Here is a 20,153-nt window from a genome sequence, read left to right as displayed (position 1 = left end):
GATAAATCTTAGGCAGATTATGGAGGTGTTTAATGTTCAGCTAAGGAAGTCAACATTATTTTATTTGTAGCAGACTTTTCTTTGCAAATGTGAATCCAAGTGGTGATAGGTCAGAGTGGTTCTTTGGCATGGAACCCCTCTGAAATCAAACATTCCAGATGATAGCCAAAGACCAGCATTGTAAGACCTTAAGAAAAGAGGCCTCAGGCCCTTTATCTATGTGGTTAATAAGGGAGTTGTCTATGCCATTAATGAAGAACTAGTAATGCAAATACAAGTCTGGGACACTAAAGGCAAAACCTCAAATTTTGGGGGCTTAATTCAAGATATTATTTTGAAATCTTATTAAACTGGGAGAGACCACCAGACTGCAAGAAGTAGCTAAAATTTTAGATTAGGACTCTGCATATTGTGCTTAGTGAGATGAATATGGCCCACCACCTGTTTTAGCACAACCAATGAATAAAGATTTCTTTCTTTTCTTCATCCTGAAAAAAACAAACCCAAGCACTACTGCCATGAAGCTACATCCCTAGCCAATTACATTTTTAAATAACTGAAAAATAAAAGCAAATAAAGTCTATTTCATAATGCAAGAAAGACAATTTATCTTTTAACACTAGATCTGTAACAAAACCAAAGGTGACATCAATATTCACAAGCAAATCTTTTTGTAAAGACTTTATGTACATGTGAGTGCCTGCCTGCTAGTCTGTATAAGCATGAAATGCATGCAGATGCCCAGAGAGGATATCAGATCCCCTGGAACTGGAGCAGCAGGTGGTTGTGAGCTGCTTGCTATGAATGCTGGGAATAGAATAACGGTCCTCTGCAAAAACAGCATGCGCTCTTAACCCCCAAAGTACATCTTGATCTGTACTTCATGCCATATTCCAACTGAACTCACAATAAAATGACCAGACTAAAATAACAGCAAAACCCTACAAAACTTGAAGGAAGCTTTTTTGAGTTAATGAAGAATGCTTCAATACAACATCAGACCACAACCTGCTAAAGACATTTTTTTTATATGCTGTACTTTACCAAAATTAAAACCTTTGCTCTTTACAGGAGAATGAAAAAGATAAGCTACAGAAAAGAATAAAATACATGAAAACCTGTAACTGATAAGAGCTTTGCATTTAATATATATATATTAAAATGAAGTCATAAGTCAAAACGATAAGCAAACCCATATGATGTCCATCTTTTCACAACTGCTTTTAAAACTACATGCTAATATGACATACTCTTATGTGCATAAATGAGATGCCGGGTTAATATATTTTATTTCTACTCTATAATAGCTATCATATAATTCAAAGCATGAATTAAAATTATTTTTAAGGTAAAAATTAAGTTTACTTAAAATATACATGGGCAAGGTGAGATGAGTGCTGTGTCACGTCCCTAGCTGAGATTCTATTGGCACTTGACGGCTGCTGGGGAGGAAGAGTCCCTTTTCTTAGGAGATGCAGCCCTGAGAGCTCGCCCGTGCTCCAGTAACTCACTCTATACCATGAGCATACTGGCAGCACTAGAGACTCGGTGAGTTAAATAAAATAAAAAGTAAAAGAGTTCATGAATTCGGGAAGGAAGGTGGGATATGGTGGGGAGTAGGGGAGGAATTGGGAGGCAGGAGCAGTGTGGGTTAGATTTGATCCAAACATTATATAAAGATATGAAGTTATCAATGAAATCATTACAAAACTTTCTGTTAGTATTGCTTGAAAGCAACAAGAAGAAAATGGAGTTAAAGGGTCTGCACCTGTGATCCCAGCACTTGGGAGGTGGAGGCAAAAGATAAGTAACTTAAGACCAACCTTGCTACATAAGGTTGAAGACAGCCTGAGTTAAATGACATCTTGTCTCAAAAGACCTCCCCCAACTGAACAAAGAAAACCCCAACCAACTACACAACAACAATAAAAATAAAGATGAAGTTCTCCCTCTCAGGAGCACCCCTCCCCCAGCCTATGAAGCTGAGTTGAGAGATGTTCTTAGGACAGCACGTGGTGTCTGTGGTCCTTGTTCTCTCAGGGGAAAACCAGAGTGATTAAATGTGCCAGGTATGTACTGTCTAGCTGAGCTCTGAAAGTACTAATTTCATAAGATGCTGTCACTTATACGGGCATTCCTCCCATGTAAACCTCAAGCACGTATGTCTAAAGTAAAGATCTGACTTCTCACAAAACTGAACACTTCTTATAACTCTGAGTGAGTAGCTAACCTTGCTGAGCCTCATTTTTTCTCCCCAATAAAAATGATACTTGATGAGATGAGCTGTTTCCTATCTTCCAATTCTATATCATTGGAAATTAAATGTAAATATAATATTAATGTCTAGAACTTTCTGATATATTAACCACTTCAGGATGATCATAATTATAAGCATTTCGTGAATACACCAAAATCAGAAATACAAGTAGTAAAATAGTTTAAGTAACACCAAATGAACCTGAAAGTATAAGCTATTTTCTTAAAGATATCATGTATATCTATTTTAGAATATTAGAAAATATTTTTCCTCAGAAAGCTTCTATTATCTAGAATAGTAATGATATCGGTGATATTTTCTAATGAAGCTGTTATAAAATATTCACAATTACCTTAGTAGGGATAGAAAATATGTTTTATCAGAATATCTTAACTTTAAAATGACCAATATGGATTACTTGAAGAAACTTTGTACATTACCATGTCATTTTTATTCTCCATAAAAATACTGAGTTTCTTTAAGAATGACACGACCAGAATCAGTAGCTCAAAATTGTCTCGATCAAGAGCCTTCACCAACATGTGAACGATATTCTTGTTCCTCATCTTCAGTTCTGTACGCGTGTCCTCCGCAAGATTCAAAAGCAAATACAGAGCAACTAGGAAATGAAAATACACCAGGGCTGAATGAATGGCATATGGAATCAGTGACTGTAAATCAACCAACAGTTCTAAAAGGTTCTGTATTTCAGTTCATAAACACAGTTCTAAAAGGTTCTGTATTTAAAATTTTTAAAGTAATTAAAATGTTCAAGCTTGATCAAATGAGACATAGATATTATGTAATACATTGAGAATCATACTCCTCTATTTTATTTTATTACTTTTTTAAGCTAACACACAGCCTTTTAAATTCTCCATGAGCTTAATAATAATTAAATGGCAATTAATGATATATAAGTCAGCCAATAATAAACGGGAAATAATTTTACACATACAAAATAAAGATATCATTACACAAAATTTCAGTCTCCAGTGGCTGCTGTGAGACACACTATCACTTGGGGTAGTTTGAGACCTATGAGGACACAAAAGCATCTATTTCTCATATTCAAATCCATTTTCTTTTAGTTACTGCAATAGTTAAGAAGTACCACTTGCTGGGGGCTCCACAGCACCAGCTTTTTTGAGGAAGGCAGCCAGGGGTATGGAGTCAGTGGCAATGCCAAACTTTATTTATCTTTGGCAATTCTGTCTATAACTTTGTGCTATTCTAAGGGAAAAAGCTATTGGATTCTGGTAATAAACTCTTTCTGTTAGCATCAGGAGATAAAAAAAAAGAAAGAAAGAGAAAAGAAAACTTAACTGTTAGGACTCCCTTCTCTCCAGCTCCAAGCCCCTTCCCTTGCCAGTAAAAGGCTCCTTACGTCCTTACCACAGTGCACATCTGTGGCTTCATCCTTGGACCTGAATATTTTTCTTTGAATACAAACCTGTCCCAAGTCTATATCTCTTTAATGTAATTGTGAAAGCTCACTGTATTCCTTATTGTACAGCCTTTACTCTTAACATGAGGAGTGAGGATGTTCTATTCTTGATTTTAACTTTATTACACCTTTATAGGTAACAACTAAAACAATCTTTTAAAACTTTCTTCCTAAGATTATTTGAATTAAGTCAGAACTTTGTAAAATCATTAATTCACCTAAACATGAATTAGTTCATGAAAATTCATGTTTATGCTGATCTGAACAATAGGGTGGGCTAATGCTCAGGAATCCTTAGACTATGTAAGAGTGACAGGAAAGGCATATCAGCTACAAGAAGCCATCCTGAGATGAGGCCTCTTGGGACCTTTGCCTCTCAAGAGCTCATCCATCTTAAGCCATGCAAAAGTGGTGGGCCATCTCCAGCAAGGTCGCCTGGTAGCCTTAACCTTTCCTAGATGGCTCCTGACACTGTTATTATGCCAGATGGGGATCAGGGCAGGCTCTACCAGTTCTAAATAAAATGTCCTTTAGACACCTGTAATAAAGATATCAGTTCCCCACAGAAATCAAACAGCTTCCTTTCTGAAGGTGACAATTATATGACAGGTCATAGTTTATGTTCATAGTTTATGTTCTGTCTTGACAGGAAGTTTCACACTGTAGCTAGAAAAAAATTTTGTCAAAATTCTGTAGGTTATTGGTGAATATAATCCTTTTTGTCTTCTTTAATGCCCTGATATTACTGTTCCTGGCATTTCATGGAATAGTCCTGTCTGTTTAGACGGAGTTAACCATTGGCCAGGCTGCCTGTGAACTTGTGACCCTCCCATCTAAGCTACCCCAATGCTAGCTAGAGTCATGGCATACGTCACTTCCCTAGCCTTCTTTTAAGACATTCTTATTATCTACCATGAAATCTCAATGCAAAGAAGATGGAACATACTTATATTAGTACAAATTGATAAATATTTATTTAGCAAAATTTGCCATAGAAAGGTAAATTATACTGCATGTATGACAGCTATTATGCTACTCAACAAAAATAACTTAAATAATTCTAAAATATTTATAAGCAATGTAGCATAAACATCTTATAGACAGGAAAACCAGCTGTACATAACTTAAGTAACTTGCCCTATCTACATAGGTAGGAGGCAGCAGAACTAAATAAAAACACATGCCCAGCAGCGTCCCAAGCTCAGTTATTTATCCTGCTGCATCATGTTGAGAGCTTCCATGCAATATGATAATGCAAGAAGCTGTTTAAGCTGTGTGGAGAGCACACAGAAGCCTTCTGTGTATAGCCAAAGGAGATGCAGTGAGTTGAACAGTGCCTACCTGAAATCTAACAGGACCTTAGCATTAGGTTTTACTTGGAAATATAGTCTTTGCAACTGTAGTAAATAAGATAATGTAATAATCAATTAGGGGAGAGTCTTAATCTAGTAATTGAAGCCCTGGTTGAAATGCAAGCAGAGTAGGGAGTGATTTGCAAAAAACAAGCCAAGAAGTATTAGACAGCTGAGAGATACCAAAATGACAAACAAGTTGTAATTATTCTCTAGAGCCAATAGAAGAAACATGATCATGATATCACTTTAATTTTTGCCTTCTAGGCTTCAGAACTGTGTGAGAATAATTTAAAGAGAGCCATTTTGAGCAACTTCATTAGAGATTTGTTTTATTAAAAACAAACAACAAAAGATGAAAATACACAAACTAAGGTTTTCACAATACTAGACATCAAACAATTAATTGTAGTAATCTCTGAGAGGTAAGAAACAAAGGAAACAGCCCTGTGACTGCCTAGAAGACCCCTGTGACTGCCTAGAAGGCCCCTGTGACTGCCTAGAAGTTTGTCTAGGCCAATTTTCCACATTACCACACAAGGAAGAACCCAAGCAGAACCTGACAAATCTCCAAGCCACGGAGATAGACTGAAGGTCTGCTGGAAGCAAAATCACCCAGAAGAGCACTGGGGAAGGGACAGCTCCACAGAGAGAACTCTGGAGTTCTATAAACTCCCTTGTGTGCAGAATAGGGTACAGTTGGGCACAAGTATATTTAGGATCCAACTGAGCCCAGGGACAAAACAACAACAACAACAACAACAACAACAACAACAAAAGGATTAGAAGAGAAATCACATGGTGCTGTACAAGAAAAGAAACAGCTCACACTGGAAATCTTGTAATTTATAGGTTACTGAAGAATTCTCAAAGTGTCTTGTCTTAGTAGTAAGGAAATTTAGACTAATTTCTACTTATATTCACAAATCAAGATCAAGACCTAAAAGGCTCAAAATCTTTCCAGGTTGCTAAACTATTTCCCAAAACTCAAAAATATTTATTAAATTTTTAATTAACTGAGTACTTGATTACTTTGCTTTTATGCTTGGGTGTGTGCCTGCTTGTCTGTATGCTCACCACATGTATGCAGTGCTCATAGAGGCTAGAACAGAGTACTGGATCACTCAAAACTGGAGAGGTAGAAATGACCTACCTAATGTGTGTGTTGAAATTGAACACTACTCCTCTGTAAGAGCAATGAGTACTCAAAATTGTTGAGCCATCTCTCCAGCATCCCATAATAAAAGACCATTTATATGAATAAGGAATAATGTACATTTCAAACCATCTGGCAGACAATCAAAGATTATCGAGCCATTTAAAGGCATAGGAGATACAACCCAAAAGTAGGGGAAGTTAGGGAGACATGTGAGAGACCAAAAAATAAAAATAAAAAAGTCTAAAAGTTCTTAGCAATGAAATGGAATATAAACATACTGCCGGGAACTTAGAGAAGGAAAGTCTAGTGAACGTGAAGACAAAAATCAGAAAGCAACGGACATTAAACACAGCAGAGGATATATCAATGACACTAAAATCCGTGGAAAATCCCTACTTATCTGGAACAAAATGATTGCTGTGTAAATAACCTATGAGTTAAAAAAAGGGAAATGGAAATTGATCTTAACCAAATAAAATTATAAATTAAAAAAAAAACCCATGAAAATATGTGGGTTACAGTCAGAGGGAACATTTGTGTTCTAAACTAAACTCTTAGACAAATGGCCTCAGCTTCCATCTTAAAACAACAAAACAGAGCAAGTTAAACTCTAATAAAAAATTAAAAAACTGACCAGCTTGTGTTGCAGGCTTTAGATGACTGCATTGAAAGCAACTATTTTAAACTGTTAGTGTATTTGATGCACAATGCAACTGACTAGAAACATGTATAATTGTGTATCTAAAATTTACATGTTATGCAAAATTAACAGTTAAAGAACATGTAAAATTCATACATGCAAAGTAGCCAAGAGCTATTGCTCTGCACAATGCATTTGCAGCAACCAGCTGTGGCTAAAGGAGAGACAGTAACTCTAGCTTCAGCCAGCCAGAAGGCACCTTGAGCTAGCAGCACAGCAGGTCAGAACATGCCCTACTTCTTGCTGGCCATGGGCCAGGATGAATAGCCTGAGCTAATTCTGAAGCCACAAGAGAGGTGGTCCTGTGTGACAAAGTGAGACAATTCATACCATGTAAGCCGTTTAAAGATTGAAAAGCATTAGATATCTGCAAGCCTGTACTCAGTTACTTATTTTTCAAAATAGTTTTATTTTTATTGCTGTTTTTGTAAAGTCTTCTAGCTGACTGTTGTGTATTACTGGTAGTTGCGTTTTTGCCAATTCTTATAAGTAAACTGTTAACAATCGTATATACAAGTACAGCTTCTGACAAAGAAACATGAACATTTTGAGATGCTAGGATATTTCCCACAAGACAAGCAGAATGGACCCTATGTAAACCCAACCCAAGAGCCATCTCTTCTATATTCCACTGGTTAAATTGAGCCAGAAAGACTTAGTGGCACTAGCTCCATCTGTCACTTTCCGTCTTCCCCCAGTGTGGGTCCAACCCAGATCAACCAGGACTGTGGGACAATGAAGAACAAACCGCCAGATGGTTAATCAACAATGTCTTCAGAAAGTATTAATTTTATGTATATGAGTACACTGTAGCTGTCTTCAGATGCACACGAAGAGGGCATCAGATCCCTCTGATGGTTGTGAACTACCATGTGGTTGCTAGGAATTGAACTCAGGACCTCTGGAAGAGCAAGCAGCCAGTACTCTTAACCACTGAGCCATCTCTCCAGCCCACAAAATTTCCAAGACACAATTTGCAAAACACATGAAACTCAAGAATAAGGAAGAGCAAAGTGTGGATGCTTCGATCCTTCTTAGAAGGGGAAACAAAACACCCATGGAAGGAGTTATAGACAAAGTTCAGAGCAGAGACTGAAGGAATGACCATCCAGAAACTGCCCCACCTGGGGATCCATCCCATAAACAACCACCAAACCTAGACACTACTGCAGATGCCAACAAGATTTTGCTAACAGGAGCCAGATATAGATGTCTCCTGAGAGGCTCTGCCAGTGTCTGATAAATACAGAAGTGGATGCTCACAGTCATCCATTGGACAGAGCACAGGGTCCCCAATGAAAGAGCTAGAGGAGCTGAAGGGGTTTGCAGCCCCCTAGGAGGAACAACAATATGAACTGACCAGTAACCTCAGAGCTTCCTGGGACTAAACTACCAATCAAAGAAAACACATGGAGGGACTCGTGACTCTAGCTGCATATGTAGCAGAGGATGGCCTAGTCAGTCATCAATGGGAGGAGAGGCCCTTGGTCCTATGAAGGTTCTATGCCCCAGTATAGGGGAATGCCAGGGTCAGGAAATAGGAGTGGGTGGGTTGGGGAGTGGGGGGGGGAGGATAGGGGATTTTCTGAGGGGAAACTAGGAAAGGAGATAACATTTGAAATGTAAATAAAGAAAATATCTAATAAAAAAAAGAAAGTATTGAGAGACAAGGAGGGTAGGGTGGGAAGGAGACTTTCAGAACTAAAATAGTGGGCATCCCAGCACTAGAAAAGCTGAACCAAGAAGCTAATAATTCTAAGGCCAGCCTAGACTTTAGGATGAGATGTTTCTCAAACCTACAAGGCAAAATTGCTTGTGCCAGCCCTTCCAAAAGTGACTAAATGCTAAGAGGTTATGAAAAATGGTTCTCTTGCATAGTTACCCAGCACTAACAAAATGTGCTCTAACCTTGGCCATTATTTGTATTTTGTATATTATATTTGTTTCAGACATGGAAATGTTCCATATCAATACTGAGGTGCTAAAACATGAAGTGGACCAATATTAGAAGTCTGGTAGAATTGATGACATTCTGAAGAGATACAAGCAGACTCCTGAAACAATGCACCCCTGAAGAAATGGGAATTTCTTCAGGAATCTCACGCTGAGAGAAGGAAAAGGCACCAGCCAGATGGGAAATCTGTCTCCCTGGAAGAGAATTTGCACAGTCTAACAACATGTCAGAACACTTACAGGATGAGACTGAGACCCAGAGAAGAATGGGACAATAGTGGGTGGGACCACATCTTGACCAGAACTGCTTAGATGCACATCTCCTTGACCTTCTATTTGAATTGATTTTACTTCAGAATTCCAAAGACATACTTGAGGGTTTCTCTGTATCTCTTTGATCTGCTTCCCCATGTGACCACATTGAGTAAGCTCTTTTCTATTCTGCTTTATACTTAAAATTATATAAAACCTTTTCTATAATCATTATGCTGTCTACCAGCAAAAACTACACAAAAATGATGAGTAGACAAAGACAAAGTGCCAAACAGACATGCACATATATGGAGGAGTGACTTTCTGGCAAAGACAGAAACTAATTCTATCTTGGAAATAAATAGTGCATATATTCATATGACAAAAAAAAAATGACTCATTCAAATATATTCAAAATGAAGCACTGATTTTACTACAAACACTGGAATGACAGAACTTCTAGAATAAAACACAGCAAAATATCACTGTGAACTTCAGTTAGGGAAGATATTATAGATATAGTGCCTAATAACAATTAGTCTTTATAATTCATAAAGACTAGAAATTCTGATCCTCAAAAGACATTATTAGTGAGTGAAAAGATATAATCAGACTGCACTATGAACAAATCATGTATTTTATAAAGGTTATATAAAACATATCACACAAACACAAACATAATACATATACATACACATGTATGTATACAAAATAATCCCACTAAGAAATACACAAAATACATGAAAGGAGACATCAACAAAAGAAATGCAGATTGATATATGAAGAAGTTCAAATCATGAGTACAATTATATTAAATTATAAATTAAAGTTAATAATATTGATCATATCAGTCTTTTCTCTTTTCTTTTTTTCTTTCTCTTTCTCTTTCTTTCTTTCTCTGTCTTTCTTTCTTCCTTCCTTCCTTCCTTCCTTCCTTTCTTCCTTCCTTCTTTCTTTTTTTCTTTCAAGACAGGGCTTCCTTGTGTAGCCCTGGCTGTCCTAGAACTCACTCTGTAGACCAGGCTGGCCTTGAACTCAAGAGATCAGCCTGCCTCTGCCTCCTAAGTACTGGGATTAAAGATGTGTGCCACCACCCAGCTCCTATCCGTCTTTTTCAGTAACTTGGGAGTTTTATGCACTAATGGTGGGAGCATTGGCTAGGAGGGCTGCAAGGAGAACACTTCTGTTTAGTGGTAGTCTTCAATGTAGCTAAACAATGCACACTGTGCCATCTCTGAGGATATAAACATCAAGTGATATCTGCCTATACAGATGACTGCTCAAAGGAGCACAGCAAAGCAACTGCCATAAGCTAGAAAGAATCCATAAGAGAATATGGAAAATTATCAGATATGAATAATTAAAAGAAAAAAAATACTGATAAACCCAACAACATGGATGTATCCTTATTCTGACCAAACAAGATACTGTATAATTTCACTTATTCCTCTAAATTACTAGAGAAGGAGGGAGAAGAAAAAACTGACAGAATGACAATAGATATACAAGGCAGCTATGGAATGGTGGATATATCTACGTTTAATATGTCACAGTCTAGTAATTATTTGCATAAATTAAAATATACCAAATTATGTTTACTACCTATCAATTAACTCTCAATAAAACTGGGTGAATAGAACATAAAACATTTGCATAAATTATTTTGGTTAAGAATAGAGCCTACTATTCTTAAAAAAACCAACTTAGTGTTTTTAAATTCTAACCAAACAATTATTTTTAAAGATGTAACGTATTTTGGCTTATATGATGACCCAGGTCAAAGTTACTATATTCTAGTCTTTTTAAACACTGAATATGAACAGTTCTGGCTTCCTCTTCAAGAGGCTGAACTTAACTATGCAACTTCAGATCTTTGAAAGAGGCTGGGAGGTAGGATGCAGCTGAAGGATGCCTGCCTAGCAGTGCAGTACTTGTTTTGGTTCCTAGCAATGGCAAACAAAACAGAACAACAGCAAAATTTGAAAACTTCAGTTTAGCTAGAAAAGCTAAAAACTACCAGGGAATTAAAACGTATCCATATACAAATATTTCCATGTACAAATGTCATCAAATAAGCAATGAAATAACCCAAAATCCATAGCTGACCACGAGCCAGGACTATCGTACTTCACTGAAAGGATCAATGCCATTCTAACTAAATCTTAAATCTCTGCATCTTAAGTGACGGCAAAGCCATATAATATTACAGTCTCTTATTATTCAACAAATCTTAGAAACAGAATTTGAAAGCTAAAATAATTTTTTATTAGTTTGAGTGTCAGGTTACAGGAAGTGAATAGGAGCTCATACCTCTCAATAGCTGCTCTTGTTTTACCACAAGTCCTTGATATTTTTTAAAGGTTTTGTCATAATCCTTTCTCAATGTTTGATTTTCAAGGTCTTCATCAAGTAAAATCAAGTTAAGGATTGCAAGCATGAACTGAAGTGAAGAAAACCTACTGAAGACTACTTTGAGAACAGTGCTATTATGTCTTATATGCAAATTATTGTCATTATTATTAATAATTAAGTCAGGGTTTTGCTATGTAACTCTATCTGACCTGGAACTTATATAGACTCAGCTGGGCCCAGACTCAGAGACCCACCTAGCTCTGCCTCTGGAGTACTTGGGTTAAAAAGCATGTGCTACCAAGCTGCAACTTGAGCTATATTCCCCACCCATTTAAAATCTTAGCCGCAGGACTGTGCAAAACGGGACATGTTAGCCAAAGGTCCCATAATACCCTTGTAGTCCTAGTATGAGGAAATGTTTGAACTCCACCAAATACTTGGATTCTCAGTAATTATATGCAAATATATTATGAAAGTTGTCAAGTCTATAACAGACCCTAAGTGGCTCTATTAAAAACGTTACTTTCTTACAGTAACTCCTGTAATTGCTAAAAATAATAAACTCTTCTTCAGGCAGACAGCCAAAATATTTGAATATGCAGATTAATTCTAAAGCTTTTTAGCACCTTGCTCAGGTTTGAGATTCCAAGAGAGGGATATTCCAAAGAATCAGGCCCATGAGTTCCACAAAGAAGATTTAAGTAATGCACCACCCTTGGTCAACCAGGACTCAATGGTTAATAGCCTCAGGTCAAGAGCCCTGCATCAGGCTCCTGGGCGATAGCCCCTGGTCATAAAGAACATCTCAGTCCCAGCCTGACTCAGCTACACTGGCAGAAACTATGTGGCTAGGTATGGAAAACAACCTATCCTACTCCTATTCAAACCAGAAAAAAAAAAAATACAAAAAAAAAAAAATTAAAAATAGCTGTAATTTACTGATAGCTACTTATGTGTGTACATGCACTAAGCCTTCATCCTGTAGAAAAGCCAGGATCTCTCACTGATTCAATAAAGCAGTTTCAGTCCATTATGATTGCTTGTCTGCCTCAGTTTTTTCACTTTTCTTACAGGAATGTTGCTTTCATTTCTAAGAGATACGAATATGTAGTGTATTCAAATAATGCTATTGCTTACAATGGCTTGCTGATTTATAAAACACCTCATGTTAAGACAAGTATGAATAGTCAGTCCAGGACCTTTGAGCTAGAATTAAATTGTAAAGACCATATGATAAATTGCTTCAGATGAGATTACTGTAATGCTGAAGAGAATATCATTATACTGCATTCAATAAGGAAAACTAAAATCAAGGGATAGAAGTTATCTGAATGTAGACTGTAGCTCAAAAAGCAAAGAAACACCCACCCCCAAAATGCTTCAAGCCAACGGGCAATAACACAGTGTTTGAAAGAATTTGTTAAAGAACCAAAAACAATTCTTAGCCCATAAGATACATTAAAATAGAGAATTTCTAAAGTTCATCTCATGGGTTCTATCATTCTATACACCTTTCAACAAGAAAAACTTACTTAACTAGAAAAACTGAACTTCATAGAAAAGTAAAACTCTAAGTTAGTTTCCCTTCGGTTCATGGAAAAAGGTACTCTGTCCCCATCACAGACACCAGGAAGTGCATAAGCAGCGGCGAGCCATGTTCAGCAAACATATGTAGTGGTGCCACATGTGCAGTCACTGAGTCTCTTACTCAGTCATCCAGCACCACTGCAGGCGGCACTCTTCTCCCTCACTAACTGGTCCAAATGGGAAGAGACAGGAGTCCATGTCCAACTGTGTATATTCTGATCAGTCCAACCTCTATCTTTACCTTTGACACATTCTTGCATGATTTCCAAATAGCGTGACAGAAATTAAAAAACCGTCAAGAACAAGCCCACCCTACCACCCAAAGCGCCTAAGCACAGGCACTAGGTCAGAGGGCACCGAAAGGATATCAGCTTTCTTCTTCTTAGAGAGTTCTTCTTGCCAAAGCTCATGTCTTTTTAACTCATGATCAATGATATTCATACACAGTGCTCCAATTTTATAGTGAGTGATGAGTCCATGAAAATGAGAAAAGCTTCAAAGAAGAGATTTTAATATACATTAAAAAGAGTACACTTTGTTCATATAGGAGAAATTGTGGTTTTGGCCTAAACCAACATAAAACATACAAAATATAAGTCTGACATACCTTTCAATGGATGAATATAACCACAGTATAGTAATTTTCCAAATAAATTTAAACTAAAAATTAAATTTAAATTAAATTTAAATAAAATTTGAAATTACAAGATTATCTTAAATATATGTTAACATTCTACCCTTACCTTAAATAACATAAGCATGTTTTTATGATTAATCACCACATTAACTACTAAAATAGTTTAATAATACATTTTGGAATATTGTCTAACAAAACAAGTATTATAATAACACTAAGCACTCATTTACTGGATATATGTTTGCTAGATATTCAAGCATTTATTGAATAAAATTTCTTTGCTAATGCTAGTTTATTCAGATCTAATTGGCTAGAAAATGTTCATAAAATCTCAGTAATATCCTTATTAAAACATATACATGTAAATAAAATATATTTAACCACTAAGAGAATAAAACTTCATAATTTATTAGAAACATGAATGAAACTGGAAGGCATTTATGTTAAATGAAATAAGTCAAACAAAGAAAAGCAAACGTCATATGTCCTTGTTCAGATATGTGGAAGAGTTGACTTCATATAAAGAGAGCAGACTAGAGACTTCTAGAGCTAATTTATGGAGAATAACGGGAAGTTGGATAGTGAGTACCAAAACCAACATACAGTAATATAGGAGGAATAAGTTCTAGTTTTATAGCACAGTATGGTAACTACAGTTCACAACAATTTAATATGTTTCAGAAAGAACTGGAAGGGAGGAATTCAACCATGCCCAATACAAAGAAATGTTAAGTGTTCACAGAGTTGGAAATGCCAATCACCTTGATTTAATCATTCATATATTGCTATATTTAATCAAACTATTATACTGTATGCACAGTATTTACTAAATTGATAAAAATTGAAATACAGAAGTATGTGTACTGAAGAAAACATAGCTATAACAATGAAAATTTTATATAGGAAGGAACTGACGACCAAAGAGATTAAGTAAAATGACCAAGACTATACAGAGAGTAAACAGCAGACACTGCATTCAAACTGAGATCATCTTCCTCCAGAGCCATAATCATATGCCACACCATTATGCCAAATGGAGTGTATATGAATGTGTGCGTGTGTGTGTGCAGGCATAGGGAAGTGTAAACTGAAGGAAAGAACAACAAAGAAAAAAGCCAGCATAAGATGCAGAGCACGACCAAACAAAGACAGCTAACCCAGGCAGACAGCAATAGAGGTCGATCAGTCCTCTGAGAATCTATACTTACCTAGAAAAGCAAAAGAAGATATAAATGATGTTTGTAGCTAACTCAACACTTTGTTTCCAGTCTTCTCTCAGGACTCTTGCTAGCGCACCCAGGGCAGTTTCTAAAGAAAAGGAAACATACGGATATGATCATTTACCTCTCCTTTGATATAAAGGGAGGTTGGTTTTAAATGTCTACTTATGAATAAGTAACAAAGCCAAGATGGAACTGGAACAAAAAAGTAGGATGTTTCTTTCCAATACGGAAAGCTAATTTAGATGAATAACTTTAATTCAAACCACCTGACATACATGTGTATGCAGTAAGAAATCAGCTGTGAATCAGATAAATGCGACAGTAAGATCACCCAAGGCTGTCCACTTCCTGACTTGTTTCTGCCTGGGATCTTACTACTGTATTACTTTGCTTGCTTCTTTTAACCTCTGAGTTTCTCTACTAGGACAAAGACTAGGCTATACCCAGAATATAAATGAGCAGTTCAGCCAGCTTAGCTCCATAAAGGTAAACAAGTTAAACTTATGTGAAGGAAAGTCATATTTCCATAACACATAACAAAAACCATAAAAGTAGAAATTTCAGAAAATAAGCTCTTGGAAGTATGAGTATCTTTGTTAGAAGGTGAGTATTTGGAGATATTAAGTAAATATGAGGTTAATTTTTAACGAGTTGTTGCAAGATAATTTTTTTTTTGGCATGAGGATGTGTTTGTGGTACCTATGTGTTTGCACATGGGTATGCACATATATACAGAGGCCAGAGGCTGTTACTAGGAGTCTTTCTCAATTGTTGGCACCTTACACATTGCCACAGTCTCTCTCTGGTGAATCCAGAGCTCCCTAAATGTTGCTTCTAGCCAGCTAACTTGATGTGGAAATTACGTGTCTGTACTGGAATTAAGAGTGAGCTACCACACTCTCTCACGTATTCATGTGGATGCTGTCCTTGGATTTAATTCTATACAGCACAAGTAAAACTACAGACCAACCACCAACAGTATTATATGGGTATAGGCCTTATCAAGTGGAGCAATGAAGGAGAAGAAAACAGCATACCTGCCACTGTGTGGAAGTGGACATAGAAAGGAGACAGTCTCCTTAAGAAACAACATCTGTCCACGAAGAAACAGAAGGCACACAGGAACAACAAAAGGAATTTGGATACCCAGGTAAGGCCATGCTCTGATCACTAATTGGATACCTGGGTAAGGTCATTTTCTGATCAATAAGTACATACCTGTGTAAGGTCATGGTCTGATCACTAACTGGATACCCAGGTAAGGTCATGTTCTGATCAATAATTGGATACCTGGGTAAGTCCATGTTCTGATCACTAACTACATGGGAACGAAGGACTGAACAACAGAGAAACCCCAACTTACATCTCTATACCTACTTGTTTTAGTTAGCCTTTTTCTACTGTGAACAGACACCATGACCCCATCAACTCTTATAAGGGCAGCATTTAATAGGGGCTGGCTTGCATTTCAGAGGTTCAGTCCATTATCATGAAGGCAGGATCATGGCAGCATGCAGGCAGGCATGGCACAGAAGCTAAGGAAGACACAGTCTGAAGCTTCCCTTAGATTCCATACCACAGTTGCCTATTAAAAGCTGGGTGCATGGGGTACAGAGAATCTTGACCTGGAGCTTGCTTTGTATAAACAGCCTTCTACTTGGGGGTATTTGGATAAAAGCACTGTGGTAGCATCATAATGCCGGAGACAGGCTTAAGAGTTTGTTAGCAGGACTAACAAAAAGGCTATTATTATTTTTTTTAAGCAAAGCTAAAATTCAGGTATTTTCAGGAGCTTCAAAGGGGTCAAACAAATTCTTCTTAAGTCTATAAAGGTACACAGTTGTATGCCTACTATAGAAAAACCTAAAAAGCCACCAATCTATCAATTCTGGCTGAATTTGAAACAGTGTGTCAGGGGGAAAGCAGAGCCTGAAGTGTGAAATGTTTCAACACTTAACATACACAGGTCTTCAGAAAGGGCAAGAAGACATTATCATCAGGCATTTAATAAAGTCTTTGCCCAGTCACTGCTAACTATAATAAGCTAAGGGAGCACAGAAGTCAGTGACTCTATAAGGGAAGGGATACCAATTAATTAATTTGCAGAATTAAACCACAGAACACAGCAAACAAACAAATGGCATCAATAAAAAGCCTTAGGGAGTCAGGAATCTGACTTATACAGTTGCCACATATAGTTTCAACAAAACAACTCATCATAGGAAGAAAGAGAACCGTATGACCCATGCTTAGGTAATAAAGTCATCAATAGAGACTGTCCATGAAAAAGCACAGACCCTGAGCTTATTAGACAAGGATTTTAACTCAGTTATTATGACATTCAGAAAATTAAAGGAAAGGGTTGGTGAGGTGGAGTGGCAGTGAGGAGCACTCATTGTGCAATCACGAGGACCACAGGTCAGATTCCAGTCCCCAAGCATGCCACCAGGCCATGTCTCACATCATTAACCAGCAGCTCTAAGGGGGTGAAAATAGGTGCATCTCTGAGATGTGTGGGAATCTGGCAAGGTTGTGAAAACCTGTCCCAGACTCAAGCAGAGACTCTGCCTCAGAGAAAATGTAGAAAATGATAAAAGTAAGACACCTGATGGATGCCCTCTTAGGATCTCCAAACTCACACATGTACAAACATTTAAATACATAGATATATACACAAATGCGTGAACCATTTCTACAGGTTTAAAGGCAGGTATTCAAGGGAATGTGAATGATGGTTTATCAAGAAGACAGCAATTATGAAAGGAAAAGAAAAGAAAAGAAAACGAAAGGAAAGGAAAGGAAAGGAAAAGAAAGGAAAGGAAAGAAAAGAAAAGAACAGAAAAGAAAAGACACAACCAGAAAATCTGTAATGAAGGGAACAAAAGCTAAAATACAAATTCACTGGGAATCTTAGCAGACCTGACACAGAAAAAACTAATATAAATGTTTTAGATTAGTCTGAAGAAAAAAGAGAAGGCAGTTAAAATAAGCAGACCCTCTGAGATCTCTGGAGGAGACAAATCATAGCAGCATATACATGGTGAAGCCCCAGAAGTAGGGACAGGGCAAAATAAGTATGCAATGAAATAACAGCTAAAACTGTCTGCTCAAGACCTAACGGTATACACACTCCGAGTATACTACCACACTGAATGACATCAACATTTAAACATACCATGGTGGTGGTCAAACTTGCAAAAACAAAGGACAAGAGAACCAAAGGCCTGAAGAGAAACATAGCGAGTAAGATAAGTGATAGATTGAAAATATTCATAATACATAGAAGAAAAAATTAAAATACAAAATTAAGACATGAAAAGCATGCATATATAAAAACAAAACAAAAAACAAAAAAAGAAAAGCATGCATATGTGCATTTGCAAACATAAAATATTTAAGATCTCAGTATAAACTTCAAGAGTAGGTTTGTTTTATATGATTTTCTACTTTTAATATTTAGAAAGAGAAATCACCATTTAATAATAGCTCTTCCAAGTTATCGGGATTTCGAGCAAGCTGTAGGATCAAGGCAGAGCCCCGAACCTTGTCTGGAATGTCTTCATACAAGAGCTCAATGTATTCGTCCATGTCATTAATGTTGGCCACTTCGTCAATCTGAAACAGAGGTAGGAAGCGCTCAGCAGCTCTCATAGACAGAATCACTGTCAGATGGATGGTATTTTGTGATCAATATATTAATTATCATAGCAACAAGCAAAGAACAGATAATAGCCATCTTTTTGTAGATAGAAATTATAGGACATCAATCTTTTGACAAAACCTTTAACCTAAAATTTCTCTTGCCTACAAGATGTGGAGGGATTAAGATGGAGCTGACTGAGGGAGCAGCCAACCAATGACTGCCCCAACGTGAGACTCATCCCATGTGAGAGAGCCAACCCTGACACTATCAATGACACTCTGCTATGCCTGCAGACAGGAACACTGGAATAACTGTCTCCTGAGAGGCTTCATCCAGCAGACAGAGGCAGATGCAGAGACCCACAGCTAAACTTCAGTGGCGCTCTTGTGGAAGAGTGGGAGATAGAAGTGAGCAAGTCAGAGGGGTCAAGGACACCACAAGAAGATCCAACCCACAGAGTCAACTAGCCAGGGACCATGGGGGTCACAGAGCCTGGGCCACCTATCAGGGAGCATGCAGGAGCTGGACCTAGATGCCTCACACATCTGTAGCAAATGTGTAGCTTGGTCCTCATGTGGGTCCCCTAACAAGTGGAAAAGAGGCAGGAGGCTATCTCTGTCTCTGTTTCCTGCCATAGGACCCCTTCCCCATACCTGGATGGACTGCCTGCTTGGGCTTCAGTTAGAGAGCATGTGCCTAGACCTGCTGGAACTATACCCCAGGGTGAGGTGGTACCCATGTAAGGCTTGGTGAAAGAAGAGGAGGGGGCAATGGTAGGAGGGATTTATAAGGATGGGACTGGGAGGGGAGGAGGGAGAGGGCTGTGATGGAGATGTAAAATACTAGAATGCTGATATGAAAGTATAAGCAAAATAAAATGGAACATATATAAACTCTACAATTTGTCTCTCACTGTATTTCAATGTAATTTGCACCTACTATAAAAGATTAAATACTTTGAAACTTATTTCAAAATATTCAGAATATTTTGCCACTTATTTTAATAAAATTAAAACTATGTATTGTAAAGCACCACCAAAACGTTTTTTTTTTAATCAATTAAGCATTGATTTTTCAGGTATCTCTAAACTGAATCACTTCAAATTCCACATCTGAACAACATGGCTATATGCATTATTGATAACAATAGCTGAAGGTCTTTCATTTATTAGAACAGAAATCACTCCACCTTACCTCCATCCCTTCAAAAGGAGGTGGGTCTTTAGGCTTGCTTGATTTTTCTTTTTTTTCTGTAAAAAGATTTTGAAAAGCCCTGAGAATTAGTTTTTAAGGGTTTTGGAATGACTCTGTATTTTAAGCAGTTGAGTTTAATGCTGCCTAAACTGAGGATATAAAAATAAATATTTGATGAAAACTTTCTCAATACATAAAATATTTGCATATAAAAATCTCGTTAGATGCTGAGAAAGCATTTGACAAAATCCAACACCCCTTCATGATAAAAGTCTTGGAAAGATTGGGAATTCAAGGACCCTACCTAAACATAATAAAAGCAATCTACAGCAAACCAGTAACCAACATCAAAGTAAATGGAGAGAAACTCAAAGCAATCCCACTAAAATCTGGGACT

General features: G+C 37.3%; 1 protein-coding gene across 2 annotated transcripts in view; it reads right to left on the bottom strand.

Moving 5' to 3' along the window:
* Positions 1-20,153, bottom strand: part of Kifap3 (kinesin associated protein 3) — a 126,719-nt gene that overhangs the window by 95,146 nt on the left and 11,420 nt on the right. For both annotated transcript variants that reach the window (XM_021197673.1, XM_029538618.1), the window contains exons 4-9: positions 19,757-19,812; positions 18,393-18,534; positions 14,905-15,004; positions 13,428-13,552; positions 11,431-11,529; positions 2,698-2,876 (exon numbers count right to left, since the gene is read on the bottom strand). In XM_021197673.1, coding sequence (XP_021053332.1) covers positions 2,698-2,876; positions 11,431-11,529; positions 13,428-13,552; positions 14,905-15,004; positions 18,393-18,534; positions 19,757-19,812 — 701 coding nt within the window. The remainder of the gene's footprint in view (positions 1-2,697; positions 2,877-11,430; positions 11,530-13,427; positions 13,553-14,904; positions 15,005-18,392; positions 18,535-19,756; positions 19,813-20,153) is intronic.

Source organism: Mus pahari, chromosome 5, assembly GCF_900095145.1.
Source record: "Mus pahari chromosome 5, PAHARI_EIJ_v1.1, whole genome shotgun sequence".
Lineage (NCBI taxonomy): Eukaryota > Metazoa > Chordata > Mammalia > Rodentia > Muridae > Mus > Mus pahari.
This window is presented reverse-complemented; position numbering and strand designations above follow the sequence as displayed.